Below are 20273 nucleotides of genomic sequence, written 5' to 3'. Positions count from 1 at the left end.
AAAGCAGTATAACAAGCAAGTGCGCAGAAAGACGTTAATTTATTTCTTCCAGATATACATTCAATCAGAGACCAAAACGCTAAAACAATTGGCATGCATCATGAACTTAACCATGGGTGATTATTTCGCCCACATGGCCGTTGTAACCGACATGCGGTTGTTTATACGTTGACTATTTTTTCCATCAACTTTCCTTTTTAATCCAAAACAAAGATAACACAACTCTTGGTATCGTCTTAGAACGTAGAACACTATCGCATACATGATAGTGGTCAATAATGACAACACGTGTTCGCTCAAATGCGCATCATTTGTTTGTTCTATGTTATTTAAGATATCACGTGCGTGTTATGTTTAAATAAGGGACCATGAACATGTTATATAATAGGAATGCAATACTGCTGGAGCAACTGGACGTTCACTTTTTTATATTTTCTACAACATTATCATTCATATGCTGATGTTTTTTGCAGGTGTTAATTTTTAAAACATTCAAGTGTTGAAATCTGCTTAAAATGTTATCATAAAATCAATGCAAAGTAAAAAGTTATCATTTACATTTTATATACCGGTACATAGAATACTAACATTTCTTACGTGCACACCGTTATATCATAAAAAAAACACTTGCACATTTGAAGTTTTACTGATGAAAACTGTAGTAGCACCTTGTGGTAGAAAAGTGTGTATGCGGACAGACATACTGACCATCGACAGACGAAACGATGCCCTGGGTGAATCCAATAAATCGCTCTTATTTGTTGGAGGTAATACAACATAATGTCCAGCATTGCTACATGGAAGGCTTTATAATGTTCGGGTAAGTATCGGTTCTGTTAAAATTATCTTGTCTAATTGTTTAATATTTTGTGAAATAAAACAAAATGCATTGACTTGATTGAATGCTTTTTATTTGTCAGATATTTCTGTACAATATTAACTCACGACAAATAACATAATACAAATGTCACAAACCAAAATACTGCCTTTCAATTTGAAATAAATGTAGAAGAGAACACTAGTAGAGGGGTAATTGAAATGGTCGAGTATCCCGTATCAAAAACAGTACACACAAAGTTAAAGTTTAGTTAACAGGTAGCTATGTCATCATGTACGTATAGTTTATTTCGAGATAAACAGTTTCACATTTTGATTAGGCTATGTGCGTTCTTCTTAATTTACAGAACAATACAGTCATGATATTGAAGATACAGAATACTTATAGAATATTTGCTTATGGTGGTTACAATATATATACAAACCATTTAAATCTGCAAACAAATTTTGCCATAAAATAATAAAGCCAAATTATATCTATACAAATACCAATAAATGTACATTAAAAAGTACACAGGGCAAATAAACATTTCTTGAATCGATTTAGAAAATTACAAAATAACATGTTTGATGAGATTTGTGAATCTTTTTGTATTGCTCAATTTCACTCAAAGGCACTTGGCTTCACTGAATGTAATTTGAAAGAGGTGCAATTGAACCACCCTAGGCAAATATTCTGGATCATGAAGACACATTAAACACTAAAATCACAAGACTCCCAATGTAGGCACAGTATGTATTACAATAACCAGATTCCCTACAAAACAGCAAATGTGGGTTAATGTCACAACAAAGTTAATTAACTTCAGAAAATAACACAAAATAATAACACTATCACATCACTCCAGATACGTGAAAGGGGCAAGACTTTGGGAGAAGAGAGAAAAATAAACACGAGAAGGAACAACAACTGCAACTTACAAATAACAGAAGGAACAAAACATGTGTCAACTGGACTGTTTGATCACAGCATCAAAACTATCTTGAAAACATAGAGACCAAGAAACAGGCTACACATGACTTAGACGCAGTTGGCAGATTTACTATACATTAATTTACCAAGACGACAGAACATAGACAGTTAACATTTAACATTGTATTCATAAGTGTTGACAAAATAAATATATAAAATTTTCTATAAATTCAATAACCATAGATATACAAACATACTGAACGTAGTTCACTGTTCAAATACAAGTAACACATAGAACAACCACATTTAATACATATTCTGCCATTCACTGACGTTTTTTCACACAAGAAATACTGTACGATAGTTTTGTTTTGATTCAACTCAAGGAAACACAAATTGGACATATATTCCTGAGATACCAAGTGAAGAAGACAAAATAAAGGTGCACAACTAATCATAGCAACTACTGGAGGCTGAAAGTGGGTTTTCTTAGTGTAGATCTAATATTCAACCTAAAGACATTTTATGAAATATATCTCAAGCTGACATTTCCTTGCATACATTTTTATTGTACTGTTATGTTAAATACTTAAGTAGTTTATACAATTAAATATCCATTACTTACTGTTATTCTGTCCTTTATCTCTTGAAAAGCGAGTACGAACAAAAGGTAAATATGAATATAGGACTTCTAACCTGTACTTTATGCTTAAGTTCACAAGTATCATTTTCAAGTAATATTAACTTTATGTTTAAAGTTGCACACTAAGAATTATGGAATAATTGTCATCGGATGCCTAAATGTCACTATGACATCAGCACACAATGATACATAAACATAAAATGATATGTTTTGTATTGAACATTCCATAAAACAAGTTAGTTATCACCAGGGTTGTTTAATTATAGTGGTCGAAGACCAACAGCCAAAGAGGACCAATAACCAAATAATTAGTCATTTGAAAGTGTATTATCTTGTCAAATAAAATACTGTGGTTACTAGCTTGCCTTCACAGGTGTCATGTAGAACTTTGCTATGTACTTTCATTTACAAGTGCATATGCAGACAAGATCAACATTAGGGAGTGTTATATGAGGTAGACACTGCTATGGGTCCAGCATTTGTTTGTAATTAATTAAACAGACAACACCTAATTATTCTGCATATTTGTTTGTTATTTCTCTTTTAAATATTGTTTTTCAATGTTTTGTTTCAATCTGTAATAAACATTTACTGAAGTTATTTTACAAAACTGTTGTGTTGCGACAACATTTTCATTCACAATACATGGGAACATATTTTCCAAAGCTAAACCCTTTAAACAGGATTTAATTTTCAGTTCAGAACATTTGGAAGGCTGAAACAGAATATTATCCTAGCTATTCCACAATAAAATCTGGTCTTTGGTTATTGGTCCTTCATTTGGCAATTATGGTGCAATATAGCGCCTTCATAACTGGCCTCACTTTTATTTCAGCTCTATGTCTGACATCTTGGCATTTAATTAAATGGAAAGAAAAAAAATCTGATGTTATTGCAGTTTTATTCAAAACGGTTTGTCTCTCAAACAAGTGAACTGTCAGCCTGACACTACACCTTCTGTTATTGTGAGATTGCTAGTTTGTAGGACACCCCTCCCATAGTTTGTAGGACACCCCTCCCATAGTTTGTAGGACACCCATCCCACACCCATAAAAAACCCCATCACAAACAAACTCTTTGACCAGTATATCATGCTAAAGAATTTCACTATCATTTAAGTTAAATGTACAACCTTAACTTTAAACTATATTTGGTTCACAGTACCACTACTTGTCAACATTTGGTATACACTCTATATTGTTGAAGAGAAGTTCTAACTTCAGGGTGTTAAACAAAAGCCATGGATCTTTCAAAGTGTTATGTCTGATATATCTTGGCCATGTGTAAAACTTATATTTTACAGATCTAGTAACAGCAAGTACTATATCATTATGTGGGAAAGTGCCATGTTTAAGCATTCTATAACAGGATTTTTATTTAAGCTCAATGTACAGTTTCTAACATTTCTAAGGAACTCGTATAGATAATAAGTAAGCTATTAGAGTATGGATGTGAAGTGTCATGGTAACTGTGTGAATATGACTACAAATGATACAACATAAATATGAAACTAATGAATGTATCACTTCTTAATCTTGCTAAATAAAATATGCCATATAATACATGTATCTGAATATTTACAAATGTTATAAAAAGTAACAACAAAACTTACCCTTTATTGATTCTAGATAGCCAACTAATATAGTAAAAAGTATATAAAATCTACCAGTATTAATTAATTCTACATATATATGAAATGAAACTATGAAAATATTTATTTGTATGGTTGAACACATTAACTTTTACAATTGTATTATTTTGATTATTTAATATCACTGTATTTCAATAAAACATGTTTGTCTTTTTGCACACTATAAAAAATATCCTATCAATGTCATGGAATAGCATTGTTATAAACTGAGCTAACACAAAAACTAACAAGCAACAAAATGTTCAATTTGTAATTAACAAAAACATCTCTATAAACAAAAAGGCAAGATTCAATGATATGGCAACATATTAAAACCTTGAAAAATGACAGAAAAAGGGAATTTCTACTTCACAAATCATTGTGTAACTGTTTTGACTGGAACAAGCTTTACCCTTACAATGCGGGAACCGAATTTGTAAGGCCTTTGCAAACAGTTTGGATCCAGATGAGATGCCACAGAACGTGGTGTCTCATCAGGATCCAAACTGTTTGCTATTCTGAAAGTATTCTTTGAAAAAAAATAAAATAAAATGCTAATTTTATAAATTCAGCAGACGACATTTTAGCAGACTACAAATTTCCCAGCGTGCAAAGGGTTAAATAAAACATGTTAAACAGAATACTGCACTCCTCATCTGATTACATTGTGTATACTTTCATGGTAATAATGTCTCTTGTCCCATATACACATACACCATACAACAATGAGACCAGATGTCAGTTTTGATTCTTGATAATACATCACCTATATTAGGCATTATTGTCATTTGCAAAATAATATAAAAAATAAATGTATATTTACAAAAAACACAAAACGCATTTTCAACATACAAGACACAGTTTCCTCCTTGCTTTTGATTGTCTGCCAGATAGCTTCATATAAAGTAACCTTTTACGTATTGAACAATATTTAATTTCTGTTCACTAAATAAAACAAAGACATAGGTATCATTAAACATTGTGCAACAGGTGTAAGTCTAAGTTACAGAAATTGTTTAGTAATGAATCTTCTCAGTTTCAAAGAAATCATTAAAATAATCTTTTAAACATCTGCTTAATGATCGCTAGGAGTCTTTCAATGCAAATATAATAGGGAAAATGAATGTTCCTCAAGCATTCATTACCAATGGACAGATTCACATGCACGTACTCCTGCACAACCACAGAACATTCTCTTTGAGTTAGGAACAGTCAATACAAACAATACAGCACATTTGGACAGGACATTTGGATTCTTCCTCTAATAAATATTTTCTAACATTTAACACAATAACATTCATAAAAATAGCGATAATAGCCTTACAATTTCATAGAAATTGCATTGAAGTATTATAACATAATACATTGTAATGTCAAATTTTGATTTTCTCCGTACATTTTATGAATGCAACATGAACAACTTGCATCTGCACATACGCAGAGGTTACAGGCACTACTCTATGTACATTGGTGACCTATACAGTGTATACAATCCTAAGGTCCACCCAACAGGCTGACACATGCATGGGCTGATTGTTCTGCACTTTATCATAGAAAAATACATGAATATTTGCACCTTTATTTGTTAAACACTCCAAGTATGAATATAAGTTAACAAGTAACTTCAAGTGGTATTTGTACAAACAGCCACTGTTTTAGTATTCACAAACATGTCGTACACAGCTAACACAGGAGAATATCCCCAAACATGTATGAATAGTGCAGCAAGCATAACTCAGTCCGCCATAGTGGATGTTATGAATTGTTCTTTACAGCTGCTTAAGAGAACATTTAAAAATGTAATTCACAAAGAATTGTTTCTAAACAGATGAAACTAGAGCTTGTCACAGATGAATACCCTCCACGCCAAGACACGAAAATCAGTAGATGTCAAATATACAATGTAAAGTACCAAAAATAAAACATCTGGAAGTTGTCATTTCAGAGATGTATACTTTTCCCACAGATGAAGAGCCATGTAGATTCCAGCATATCCCACCCTTACAATGTATCAGGGGAAATCATAATTATATGGTGTTATCTAGTAGTAAGTAAAGAAGTACATATGACGATGTTATATGGATTAACATAGCATAAAACATTATTGGAATAAAAATAAAAACTGATTTTGCAAGATAGTGGGTTTTTACAAGTCTTGAACCGCATACATTGATAAAGATTCAGTCCCTACAACCTTTTCAGAATTACTTGTATTTCACCTACATGTATAAATATTCTTACTAAAATAATGGAGTATTTCCACTATAAAATACAAGCTACTGGAAAGGAGTTCTGTATTTGATAGTGTGAAATCCTTTATCTGTATTCAAAGGCTGAGCAAGCTATTTATTTTATGTGTTATGTATTGCAAATATCCTTAAAGTTCTTAGGGACATTGAGAAAAACATGTTCTATTTGTAGACATGCACACTATGCTTTCTCAATTGTGTAAGTCATACTATCTTTTAGTAAGTGTCTTTTTAAAACATGCTTTTTTTGCTTGTGCATACATTGACCCCATTTGCAATAATAATTTTGTTTTTAAGAATATTTTTATTTGTTTTTATCATTAGTAGGTATATCATAAATGGAAAATTAAATACAAGTGGTGTTCCAGTGTATTGAATAGCACTTGTTCAGTTGTTGAAAGCAAGACATCACGTTCCACTTGCCCTGTGAGGTCGTCAACCACATCTTATATTCAACTCCTGCTTTACAAACCACCAGAACACCACAGTCATATAAGATTACTTTATAACTTGCAGATTCAGTTTAGTGTAATATTCCTTAAGCTGTACAAATAACAAAATACACAGGTGAAAAGCAGTCCTAGATGAATAACATTACATATAAAACAGCTACATAAAAGGCATTTTCATAAAAATATAAAATCTCAAACCTGTTAAAATATATTCCATTTATAAGCATGTTTCTGGAATAAACAGTAGTTTCAAAACAGCAAGTCAGCTTACAATGGAATCTTAAACTTTACTCATTGACTTCAATTCTTGTAGAATACGACGAAAGTTAAACTATAAAATATCAAACATTTGATAAAAACTTGTAATTTGATAAAATTAAGAAAAGACAACAAATAACCAGGTAGCACATTTTCTACACATACCAGTGTACATTTTGTAGTAACTTGTAAAACAAATTATTTACAAAAACAAAGAAACAAAAACTCAAGAAAACTCTTTGAGAATACTTGTCTACTTTACAACTAACATAAAGTACAAACAGTCAGACCTACCACCATTAAACAATGATAACAAAAATAGTCAAAACATTGAATCAGAAAGATACACAGTTAAAACAATACACAGGTTTATATTTTCCAATGAGAACCACTATTTCCCACTTAAATTATGCAATATAAACACAAGAAACATAATGGTTTGTCTGATTTGTTGATGAGACACTAGCGCACAGATAGACACATAACGTGAAGGCAGCTGACAGAGGGCGGGACCCATCGCTACGGCGATATCGCTAGGCAACACGTAGAACATGGAACACACGCAGATGGATTGGCACGATGTAACACGCCACGTCAAGTGATTTGTGTCTGAACATAGAAAAGCAAGGTTTCTATCAGCAACAGTGGCAAAAACAAAACAACCAAAACATTATAAAACTTAAGCTGTTTTAGTTATTGTCTGAATGTATAAGGATTCTTTTAACGAATTAAACAGGCCGAAAACACCCATTTTGTGAAAACCCTATTGGATCATGACTGTGAAACATGTACACAGAGGCATTTTGTTTTCGACTATATTTTGTAATAAACCATGACATTTTTGTTACAATTAATAATCTATAAACATATAAGTTAAACCATGAATTAGTCAAGTACTAAGCAATGAGGGTTTAAGAACTTGTTACAGAGGCCACATGAAACTTCTTGTTCCTTGATATTTTAGCAAAGTAACAGAAAAACAGTTGTTTCAAGTAGAAATTGGTGTCAAATATCTTGTTAATAAAGTGGCTGCCTTTTGGTTTTTCAAATAGCCCATAAAATATAATATTATATATTGAATTAGGTCATAGCAAGTACATGTATATAGATTATTCTTTCTGATGAACAACATTTCCCTACCAGTAAACTAATACTTTACTACCATAAATTTTTTTGATTGTTTTCTTGTTTGCCATCACAAAGAACTAAAATACATCAACAGCCAAGACTCTTACACGTAGTAAACCATATGCAAAACAATTTACTGTAAATACAGTCTAGCAAAAGAAAGTAAAACATTCACTAAAACAAGGGCTGTTTGTAAAACAGGCATGCCCCCCATATGGGCTCTCCGTTGTAGTGACAGCCATTGTGTGAGTATGTTTTTGTCACTGTGACCTTGACCTTTGACCTAGTGACCTGAAAATCAATAGGGGTCATCTGCGAGTCATGATCAATGTACCTATGAAGTTTCATGATCCTAGGCATAAGCGTTCTTGAGTTATCATCCGGAAACCATTTTACTATTTTGGGTCACCATGACCATGACCTTTGACCTAGTGACCTGAAAATCAATAGGGGTCAACTGCGAGTCATGATCAATGTACCTATGAAGTTTCATGATCCTAGGCATAAGCGTTCTTGAGTTATCATCCGGAAACCATTTTACTATTTCGGGTCACCGTGACCTTGACCTTTGACCTAGTGACCTGAAAATCAATAGGGGTCATCTGTGAGTCATGATCAATCTACCTATCAAGTTTCATGATCCTAGGCATAAGCGTTCTTGAGTTATCATCCGGAAACCATTTTACTATTTCGGGTCACCGTGACCTTGACCTTTGACCTAATGACCTGACAATCAATAGAGGTCATCTGCCAGCCATTATCAATCTACCTACGAAGTTTCATGATCCTAGGCATAAGTGTTCTTGAGTTATCATCCGGAAACCATTTTACTATTTCGGGTCACTGTGACCTTGACCTTTGACCTAGTGACCTGACAATCAATAGGGGTCATCTGCGAGTCATGATCAATCTACCTATCAAGTTTCATGATCCTAGGCCTAAGCGTTCTTGAGTTATCATCTGGAAACCATTTAACTATTTCGGGTCACTGTGACCTTGACTTTTGACCTAGTGACCTGAAAATCAATAGGGGTCATCTGTGAGTCATGATCAATCTACCTATCAAGTTTCATGATCCTAGGCCAAAGCGTTCTTGAGTTATCATCCAGAAACCATTTTACTATTTCGGGTCACCTTGACCTTTGACCTAGTGACCTCAAAATCAATAGGGGTCATCTGCGAGTCATGATCAATGTACCTATGAAGTTTCATGATCCTAGGCCCAAGCGTTCTTGAGTTATCATCCGGAAATCACCTGGTGGACGGACCGACCGACAGACCGACCGGCCGATAGACCGACATGTGCAAAGCAATATACCCCCTCTTCTTCGAAGGGGGGCATAATAATGTCTTGGTTTACAACTTTGCAACAGTTGATTTATCACAAAATAAAACCAATGTTATTAAAAATGACTATATATTTGAAGGCATGGTGTAGTTAAACACTTATGTAGTTATTACTAACCCACACGCTATGTTAACCAGACACATTCACATGGTGCTAGCAGTAACACATCCCACAGGTCCATGCTAGCACACACAGACATATAGTCACAGACAATTGTTACTTGACAAGACAATAAAGTCTTTGTTCAGATTTAACATAGCTTAAGCATATCAATAAAAGCAAACTTAGAACATAAATAAACAAGACATTGTCAAGCAATATGGTCCCCTACCGGTGACTCCACAATTGTCAGTAAAAAAAAATAAATATATTTTTTAAATATATTTGTTGCCATAGCAACCAGAATTCTTGACGTAAGAACAAAATTAAACTACGTGCATAATCTCCATATTGCCATCTATCCATGTTTCAAGTTTCCTGAACAAATATGAAGAACTTTTAAAGTTATCGCATGATCCAGAAAAGTGTGACGGACTGACTGACTGACAGACAGACGGAGTGCAAACCATAAGTCCTCTCCGGTAGGGGACAATAAATCTTCTAACCCCCCCCCCCTCGATACTGAGCTCATTGCAGACTTTCAGAGATATCTACCATCATGAACATCCACCTTGCAACCGAGATCAGAGGCTGAATGCAAGGCAGCATCACAGTAATCAGTAAGCAAGTCCGGGATAGACTTCATTACTGTGCTAAGGTTCAACTGTAGTGCTCACATCAGTTCAAGGTCTCAGTTGTCCACCTGACACTGTGACGTGTTGCCATGGTTTTCCACCAGGTGTCTCTTCTTGTAACATCACTCACACAGAGTGGCAGGCCTTTTAGACAACACACAGTACTAACCAGCTCACAGACAGGAGGGCCACACATCTCTTACGAACAGGGAAGATTATCAAACAAATTATAATAAATTTTTAATTAATTAAATAATGACAGACAGAACGTTCCAAATTATTTCTTGATTTCTTGTAAGCTGGGAACAAGGACAGGGTTGGGTATTAAGCCTGCCCTCCTGACTGTGGTCTGCCATGGAACAGGCGTGGACTGATAGAAAGGGCAATAAAGAACTGAGGTGATTGCCACATATCGTATGGTAAATGTTGTATAAGACATTCCAATGGTGATTACAAGACTATTGAGAAACAATTTTATTCCATCTGTTGTACCTGTTGTACGCGTGTAAAAATGGCAAAAGCACAAATCAAAGTTGCCCTCCATCTCTGTCACACACACCTACCTGCCTGACTTACCTGCTCCTGGCACAGGCTACACTACACCAACAACAACACTCTCCCCTAATGAGTGACACCCACCTGTACAGTGCATGCCTAGCTAGGACTAATATGGCTTGCTGTCATTCTTTGCTCGTTTGAGCTGCACTTTTAACCTCTTCATTCCAATCTGAAATCCATTCATGGCTTGGATGGCAGCCTGGGCGGAGACTGGGTTGTCATAACTGACAAAACCTGCAACAACAAAACAGCAACATACATCAATCTGGAATGTTCAAATAGATGTCAAAGCACAAACTAAAGACAAAATTCAGGTATTCATCCCAATTTGTAATTCAATTTATATTATTGAATTTTTAAGACTTGTGAAATGATGTGACATGGTTACCTACTACATTACTAAAAAACCATCTCTGGACAAAACTGGACTGGACAAAAGAGGCAAATACACCATTCCTTCCTTTGTAGTTATAAACAGTCAAAGATGATATTCCATGAGACACGTTTTCATTAAAGCAAAAAAACTTCATAAGTATACAATGGAACCAATTTGCGCCAACGTTGACCAGTTGTAAATCCCACTTACCAAAACATTTACTAAGATTTGTCTGTTTGTCAATGAAGACTTTGGCTGATATCACATTTCCGAATGGCATGAATGTCTGCATGAGGTCCTGATCACTGAACTCCTGCGGCAGGTGGTAGATGAACAGGTTAGCACCCTCGGGGCCTGAAAACACAAACATGCAGACTGCAATCGTAAACATAGTTCAAATGGATTTGTTTGGTGAATTGAGAGACCTTATGTGCAAAGTTCACAAGGGTTTGTTTGGTGAATTGAGAGACCTGATGTGCATAGTTCACAAGGATTTGTTTGGAGGATTTAGAGACCTGATGTGCATAGTTCACAAGGATTTGTTTGGAGAATTTAGAGACCTGATGTGCATAGTTCACAAGGATTTCTTTGGAGAATTAAGAGACCTGATGTGCATAGTTCAAATGGATTTGTTAAGTGAATTGAGAGTCCTGATCTAGCATGTCTTTCCATGGTATCGGCCCTCTAAATGAACACATACAAATTTTGGAAGTGAACAAATACAAAAACACGCATTTGTTATATGTCAATATATAGTTAAATGTGTATTCTTGGACATAACAACGAAAACTGCATTTAAATCGGCCATGTTTTGACAAAATACTGGTTAGACTTAGCTCCCTTTAGTAATCTGTTTCATCTACACCTTGTCTCATTGTATCGTCACTTCTGATTGGTTGTTAAGATTTGTTACTATGTGCACGTGCTTGTTCTAAAAATAGTAACTTAATAGAAAACCGAAACTCTTGCTCATTATGTTTTTAAAATACTTTTACACTTTATTGAAAAATAAGCGGCATATAAAAAATTTGATAAAGCTACTATTAATCCATTAACAAACTACTTACTTGTGAGTTACGTAATTTAAAAATCATAGCATCACCCTGGAATAAACATGACCTTCTTTCCAATGAATATCGGAAATCCTGAGAATGATCGTCGTAAAAGTCATGGATAACCATCAAATACACTACAACTTCTAACAAGGGCTGTTTGTAAAACATGCATGCCCCCCATATGGGCTGTCCGTTGTAGTGGCAGCCATTGTGTGAATACGATTTTTGTCACTGTGACCTTGACCTTTGACCTAGTGACCTGAAAATCAATAGGGGTCATCTGCAAGTCACGATCAATGTACATATGAAGTGTCATGATCCTAGGCAAAAGCGTTCTTGAGTTATCATCCGAAAATCATTTTACTATTTCGGGTCACCGTGACCTTGACCTTTGACCTTGTGACCTCAAAATCAATATGGATCATCTGCAAGTCATGATCAATCTACTTATGAAGTTTCATGATCCTAGGCGTATGCGTTCTTGAGTTATCATCCGAAAACCATTTTACTATTTCGGGTCACCGTGACCTTGACCTTTGACCTAATGACCTAAAAATCAATAGGGGTCATCTGCGAGTCATGATCAATCTACCCATGAAGTTTCATGATCCTAGGCGTATGCATTCTTGAGTTATCATCCGGAAACCATTTAACTATTTTGGGTCACCGTGACCTTGACCTTTGACCTAGTGACCTCAAAATCAATAGGGGTCATCTGCAACTCATGATCAATCTACCCATGAAGTTTCATGATCCTAGGCGTATGCGTTCTTGAGTTATCATTCAAAAACCATTTTACTATTTCGGGTCACCGTGACCTTGACCTTTGACCTAGTGACCTCAAAATCAATAGGGGTCATCTGCGAGTCATGATCAATGTACCTATGAAGTTTCATGATCCTAGGCCCAAGCGTTCTTGAGTTATCGTCTGACAACCACCTGGTGGACGGACCGACAGACAGACCGACCGACATGAGCAAAGCAATATACCCCCTCTTCTTAGAAGGGGGGCATACAAATTGAAAAACATTAACTTTCCAGCACTTCATAAAGGTTTTTTGTTAAGGGGACGATATTACGAGGAGGGCCGATACGATGAAAGTAAGGGATACATAGTTCACACCGATTTGTTTGGTGAATTAAGAGTCCTGATGTGCATAGTCCACATGGATTTGTTTGGTGAATTGTTAGTCCTGATATACACAGTTCACAAAGATTTGTTTGGTGCTTTGAGAGCCCTGCTACACATAGTTCACAAGTATTTGTTTGGTGATTTGAGAGCCCTGCTATACATAGTTCACAAGGATTTGTTTGGTGATTTGAGAGCCCTGCTATACATAGTTCACAAGGATTTGTTTGGTGATTTGAGAGCCCTGCTATACATAGTTCACAAGGATTTGTTTGGTGCTTTGAGAGCCCTGCTATACATAGTTCACAAGGATTTGTTTGGTGATTTGAGAGCCCTGCTATACATAGTTCACAAGGATTTGTTTGGTGCTTTGAGAGCCCTGCTATACATAGTTCACAAGGATTTGTTTGGTGCTTTGAGAGCCCTGCTATACATAGTTCTCAAGGATTTGTTTGGTGCTTTGAGAGCCCTGCTATACATAGTTCACAAGGATTTGTTTGGTGATTTGAGAGCCCTGCTATAAATAGTTCACAAGGATTTGTTTGGTGATTTGAGAGCCCTGCTATACACAGTTCACAAGGATTTGTTTGGTGAATTGTTAGTCCTGATATACATAGTACACAAGGATTTGTTTGGTGAATTGTTAGTCCTGATATACATAGTTCACAAGGATTTGTTTGGTAAATTGAAAGACATGATGTAAATAGTTCACAAGGATTTGTTTGGGGAATAATGAGTCCTGATATACAAAGTTCACAAGGATTTATTTGGTCAATTGTTAGTAGTTATATACATAGTTCACAAGCCTTTGTTTGATGAATTGTTAGTCCAGATGTACAAAGTCTACAAGGATTTGTTTGGCGAATTGTTAGTCCTGAAGGATGTGGGGCAGTTAAAGTGCAATGTTCTAATGTGTGATGACTTCTAGAGCACTGCTGTCTCACTGGTTCTATGTTGTCAGTGTGCGATGAGGGTGTACTCACCTTCTGTCTGTTTGCCAGCGGCTGAGTTGGCTGCCTGTAACTGGGCTGTCTGCGTGCTGAAAGCGCTGGGAAATGAGGCTGAAACACAACCAGACCACACATCACACATCATGCTGCTCACATTAGTGTGTGTACACACTGGAACACACTTCGTTTAAGTAATTGTTGGGATTAACATTAAGCAGTATTTGGAGTTGTTGATTTTCAATAAACTTTATATGAACATCATAAGCATTAATTGAAATATTACTGGTTGGTGAGTATTTTCCCGACCAAATATTCCTTTATTTTGAAACGGTTTTCTTAAATGTGAGAAATCAAACGTTAATCCTGGGTGTTTCACCCATTTGCATAGGTAAACAAAGCGGATGTCATATGTGCTCATGCGCAACAAAAAGAGTCCCTAAAAGGGTTACATAAAACATAGTCATTTTCAAATTGGTGTAATGCCGGAGATTTAGTGTTTGAGACGCAGTTCCTCGTTGATTGGGGAAGACACGCAAAGGCAACTCACAAAGTGTTTATTAGTTATGTGTTTATTTTCACAAAGTATTTTAACCGCAATGATAACAAAAGTCCATAACACAGTTCTGACACACAGTTTTAATTATTAAGTTAAATAAATGTTTTATTACAATGTTTTCCTATAATTTTTAATGAAGTATATCACACAGAAAATCACAAAGTCAATTGTCACACAGTAAGGCAAAAGTCTATACACTGTAACTCCAATATAACGCGCTCCGTTATAACGCTGAATCCAATATAACGCGGAGGGTGCTTGGATCCCATTTTTTCTCCAACCTTCCATTTGATTTCTGATTCAAATCCGTATTATGCAACTTCATGTATTTTCAGACAATTCAAAGATGGCGGCAATCACATGTTGATTGCTTTATTCAACCGTCCGTTGAACCGATTATAATCCCCTCGAGATTAAACATTGACAGCTAATTGGTGTTAGTCTGTTGTGTAGTGTCAATAAAGGTGTGAAAAACTCGCGTGTCAGTGTTTATTACATGTATTCCTCATCAGAGCGGTTCAGTGCGATAATTTCCATAAGTAAAGTGCAAGGGGGATAGTTATACATTTAAAGTAATTCAAAACGATTGAAACATTCTTACTTTGATATGGTTGCAGTTTGACCATATTACATGAGCGGCTGTGAAATATACTGCCTACTGTATAAAACAACTTTTTCTGTCATTTCATTATCATTCTAGTATTATGTCATTTAATCTTTCAGGTCATGTATAAGAAATTAAATAATGCAGACGATTTATTTACATGGAACGCAGTGTGCCGGTAATTGTTAACAGAGTTTCACTTTCATTTTTGCGCGGTATCAGAAAGTCCCCGGGAAACACGTTTTTTGCATGCGTATGACGCAATAAAACATTTGTTTGTACATGAGTCGTATTGCATTCAATCTAAATTTAAGCCGCTCGTCCAATGAAAGCTCTGCCCCATAATGTGCACTGTACTCTTAACACTTCTGAAAATGGCATATATGCGTACGGTTGTGTTTAATGTTCAAGATTATTATTTTTTAAGTGATGTTGCAATTTTATTGGATTATAGGATAAATGTGCACATAAGAAAAGAGGCATGTATAATGGTACCGATACGATTCGGTTTATATGCATGTATTTGCGTCAACACAGCATGGCAATATACATAACCTATATTATAGGCTATTCTATACCTGTTTTTTTATAGCGCCCTGAGCTCAAAACCTATAACGCGGATCCGTTATAACGCTGTTTCGCGGCTTGGACCCCATTGACCGCGCTATATTGGAGTTACAGTGTATATTTCTCATGTTCAATATTCTTCAGTTTTATATCAAATTTCTAAACAGTTGTCTAGACCATAGTGAATGGCTTTATATTTATTTAGCAATCAAGAATATCAATTTAAGAATATAAAGTTGTAATTAGCTTAGAATGCTTGGGTATTATGGGATAACATTATGTAACATAAGCTGTCATTGTTTGCTTAAAGCTAATGGCTTGAAATTATGATGACTGGGTATTATTAACAATATCATGTACAACTGGCATTAATCTTAAATAACAGCACTGCAAATGTAACTATTTAACTTTTAAATTGAAACTAAATTATATTTAAACTTAGCAGTTAATAACATGTTGTATTAACATATAACTTTAAACTAAAACTAAATAACACTTACATATTATAACTAAATAATATTTAACTTAAATAAAAATATTGATCAATCATTATGTAATTTGGGGTGCATAACATTGGCATAAGCTTTTTACAGATGTTTTCTTTATGGATTAAAAAAAAAAAGCTAGTTGTATAAGAATTCAACTTAAGCATTAGTAAACAATTTATATTAAAACAAGCAAATTCGTTGAATTAATATCACCTGCCTAAGAAATTTTGTTTATAGTAGGTGCAAATCCATTGATTTATGGTATAATCATATAAAATAATTGAATGTAGGGTTAATGTTTTTATAAATTGCAATTCTCTGTATTTAATATCTAAACACCCATGAAGTATCACATTGAAATCTAACGTATCTGAGATATATATAGCCTTAAAAAGTTCCATCATACACAAACATTAAAGGGCAATAACTCTTAGTTAAGAAAGTGCATGGTTATGGTTATTGTGCATGGCACTTCTTCCAATTGATTTCTACATATACACAAAGTTTCATGTTGAAATGAATCCTATCTGAAATAGAACCATGAAAATATCAGTCCTACAATAACAACAAAGGACAATAACTCTTACTTAACAAAGTGAAGGGTTATGCTTCTTAAACAAGGCACTTCTCATTAATATTAATACATCCATGAAGTTTCATGTTAAAGTCTTGAATTGTATCTGAGATATAGCCCCCAATAGTTACATCAAATAAACAACAAAGGGGATTAACTTTTATTCAAGGAAATGTAGGGTTAAGGTTCTTGTGCATAGCACTTATTGATATCTATACAGTTTCAAGTTGATATCTTGTATAGTTTCTGAGATAAAGCCCTAAAGTTTGTGTGACAGACAGACTGACGGACATAACCAATTCTATATTTCTCCGCCTTTGGCAAGGGATAATAATAGAAATATATAAAATATTAAACACTAAATAGAAAGGTAAGTAACACGTTGGAAAAATAGGGTAACATTACATTAACAAGAGGCCCATGAGAGCCTGAATCGCTCTACTTCTATAAACACTGTGCAAGTTTGGAAAAAATAAGATGGAAACTGTGTACTTAATCGCGCAAACAAGGAGAATTTTCTCAAATTCAAGGGGAGATTATTGTGTACTTATTTCTCTGATACTGCTCATATTAAATAGGGTTCAAATCCTCATTGATATAAAGATACTGTGCAAATTTGGAAATAATTGGATGAAAACTGTGGAATTAATTGCGTAAACAAGAGGGATTTCAAAATTTTCTCATTTTCAAGGGGAAGTCATTCTGGACTTATTGCTTCGATATTGCTCTTTTTAAAAAAGGGTTTGAGTCATCATTGATACAAAGACACTGTGCAAGTTTGCCAAGAATTGGATGAAAATTATGGACTTTGGAACATAAAAAAACTGAATTTTCATTTTTTTCTCAAATTTAAGGGGAGATAATTCTGGACTTATAACTCTAATATTGCTCATTTTCAATACAGTTTGACTCATCATTCAGATAAAGACACTGTGCAAGTTGGGAAATGATTGGATGAAAACTGTGGACTTTATTGCGTAAACAAGCCTTATTTCACAATTTTCTCAAATTCAAGGGGAGATAATTCTGGACTTTTTTCTCTGATGTAACCCATTTTCAATAGGGTTCGAGGCCTCATTAATATAAAGACACTGAACAAGTTTGAAAAGAATCGAATGAAAACTGTGGACTTTATCGCGTTAACAAGAAAAAGTCTAATGCACGCACGGACAACGGAAACCACGCCATGACATAAGCTCTTCAGGCCTTCGGCCAGTAGAGCTAAAAAGGCATCAATATAAACATTACGTGATAATTAACAGAAACCAATACAACACATGTTCTTGAGCATTGCGGCAGCTTATAAAAGGTTTCTGTCCGACCCTGTCTGCTGTTATATATAGCTAGCTTAAAATACAACTACAAGTGTCTAGGTGCTAAATTGGGTTTTCATCACGCATGCGCACACAATTTTCAAGACGACAGTAACATGCATGTAAGACTATCAACGTAAACATTATATTTTTTGTAAACATATATTTTATATTTCATTTATTTTATATACCAATTGGATTTACTTCATAAAGCATTGGTTATTTAAAAACAAAAGATATAATTCCAAAAGAGGTTAAGAAACACTTATATTTAAAAATAACCTGAAAATACTCGCCTACCAGTACAATATGCAAACTTTTTGTGTACAGCTACTAACAATTCATATGAGAGTGTTACAGTAAACTTCTTTTTTAAATCTTTGTATCCTGTTCTTAGTAAAGACTAAACAATACACATACTAGACTTTGCATACATTGTAGAAAAGCCAATTAATTATGTTTTAAACCTTAATCACACATATAAATCTCTCATATTTAAGAAAAGCGACACCCACAAACACACACTGGAATCAACATTCTCCATATCAAAGTAAATATTGACTTTGAGAAAAAGAAGATTGTGTGTACTTTCCTTTCAAAATTACCATGTGTCAATGAAATAAGAAGTATCTCAGTTTATTTTTTTGAATTCAATTTTCAAAAAACATAAACATAAAGCCTGATAATCTGTGGAAATATTCTTTTTTAATCAATAAAACGGACATTTAATTTAATTATATACAAACTGATAGAGACCTTCTGTTTCAGTACTTGGGTTTTCTACATTTTTGACCTGAATTGATTATAATTCCTCTAGAGAACATTCAATTACACTTTTATCATCTGAACACTTTTATTTCTCAACAAAAATCATGCAAATTGAGAACAAATTAAAATGATTTTTTCCACTGAATACAGCTATTTTTTATCAAGGTTAAAGGCTGTTTCAATCAGAAACCTTCTCATATTTATAGGAAACAAAGCAAACAATAAACAAGGACTGTTTGTAAAACATGCATGCCCCCCATATGGGCTCTCAGTTGTAGTGACAGCCATTGTGTGAATATGTTTTTTGTCGGTGTGACCTTGACCTTTGACCTAGTGACCTGAAAATCAATAGGGTCATCTGCCAGTCATGATCAATGTATCTATGAAGTTTCATGATCCTTGGCATAAGCGTTCTTGAGTTATCATCCAGAAACCATTTTACTATTTCCGGTCACCATGACCTTGACCTTTGACCTAGTGACCTGAAAATCAATAGGGGTCATCTGCGAGTCATGATCAATGTACCTATGAAGTTTCATGATCCTAGGCATAAGCGTTCTTGAGTTATCATCCGGAAACCATTTTACTATTTCGGGTCACCTTGACCTTTGACCTAGTGACCTGAAAATCAATAGGGGTCATCTGTGAGTCATGATCAATCTACCTATCAAGTTTCATGATCCTAGGCATAAGCGTTCTTGAGTTATCATCCGGAAACCATTTTACTATTTCGGGTCACCGTGACCTTGACCTTTGACCTAGTGACCTGAAAATCTCTAGGGCTCATCTGCAAGTCATGGTCAATCTACCTATCAAGTTTCATGATCCTAGGCATAAGCGTTCTTGAGTTATCATCCGGAAACCATTTTACTATTTCGGGTCACCGTGACCTTGACCTTTGACCTAGTGACCTGAAAATCAATAGGGGTCAACTGCGAGTCATGGTCAATCTACCTATCAAGTTTCATGATTCTAGGCATAAGCGTTTTTGAGTTATCATCCGGAAACCATTTTACTATTTCGGGTCACCGTGACCTTTGACCTAGTGACCTGAAAATCAATAGGGGTCAACTGCGAGTCATGATCAATCTACCTATCAAGTTTCATGATCCTAGGCATAAGCGTTCTTGAGTTATCATCCTG

At 34.9% G+C, this 20273-nt stretch overlaps 1 protein-coding gene across 25 annotated transcripts in view; it reads right to left on the bottom strand.

Annotated features, from left to right (window-relative positions):
• Window positions 1-894: 894 nt before the first annotated feature.
• LOC127853913 (CUGBP Elav-like family member 2) overlaps window positions 895-20273 on the bottom strand; it is a 194223-nt gene continuing 174844 nt past the window's right edge. For all 25 annotated transcript variants that reach the window (XM_052388721.1, XM_052388722.1, XM_052388719.1 and 22 more), the window contains 4 exons: window positions 14294-14371; window positions 11337-11480; window positions 10832-10984; window positions 895-7591 (listed from right to left, as the gene is read on the bottom strand). In XM_052388721.1, coding sequence (XP_052244681.1) covers window positions 10857-10984; window positions 11337-11480; window positions 14294-14371 — 350 coding nt within the window. In that variant the 3' untranslated portion in view covers window positions 895-7591; window positions 10832-10856. The remainder of the gene's footprint in view (window positions 7592-10831; window positions 10985-11336; window positions 11481-14293; window positions 14372-20273) is intronic.

Source organism: Dreissena polymorpha, chromosome 12 (genome assembly GCF_020536995.1).
Source record: "Dreissena polymorpha isolate Duluth1 chromosome 12, UMN_Dpol_1.0, whole genome shotgun sequence".
Lineage (NCBI taxonomy): Eukaryota > Metazoa > Mollusca > Bivalvia > Myida > Dreissenidae > Dreissena > Dreissena polymorpha.
This window is presented reverse-complemented; position numbering and strand designations above follow the sequence as displayed.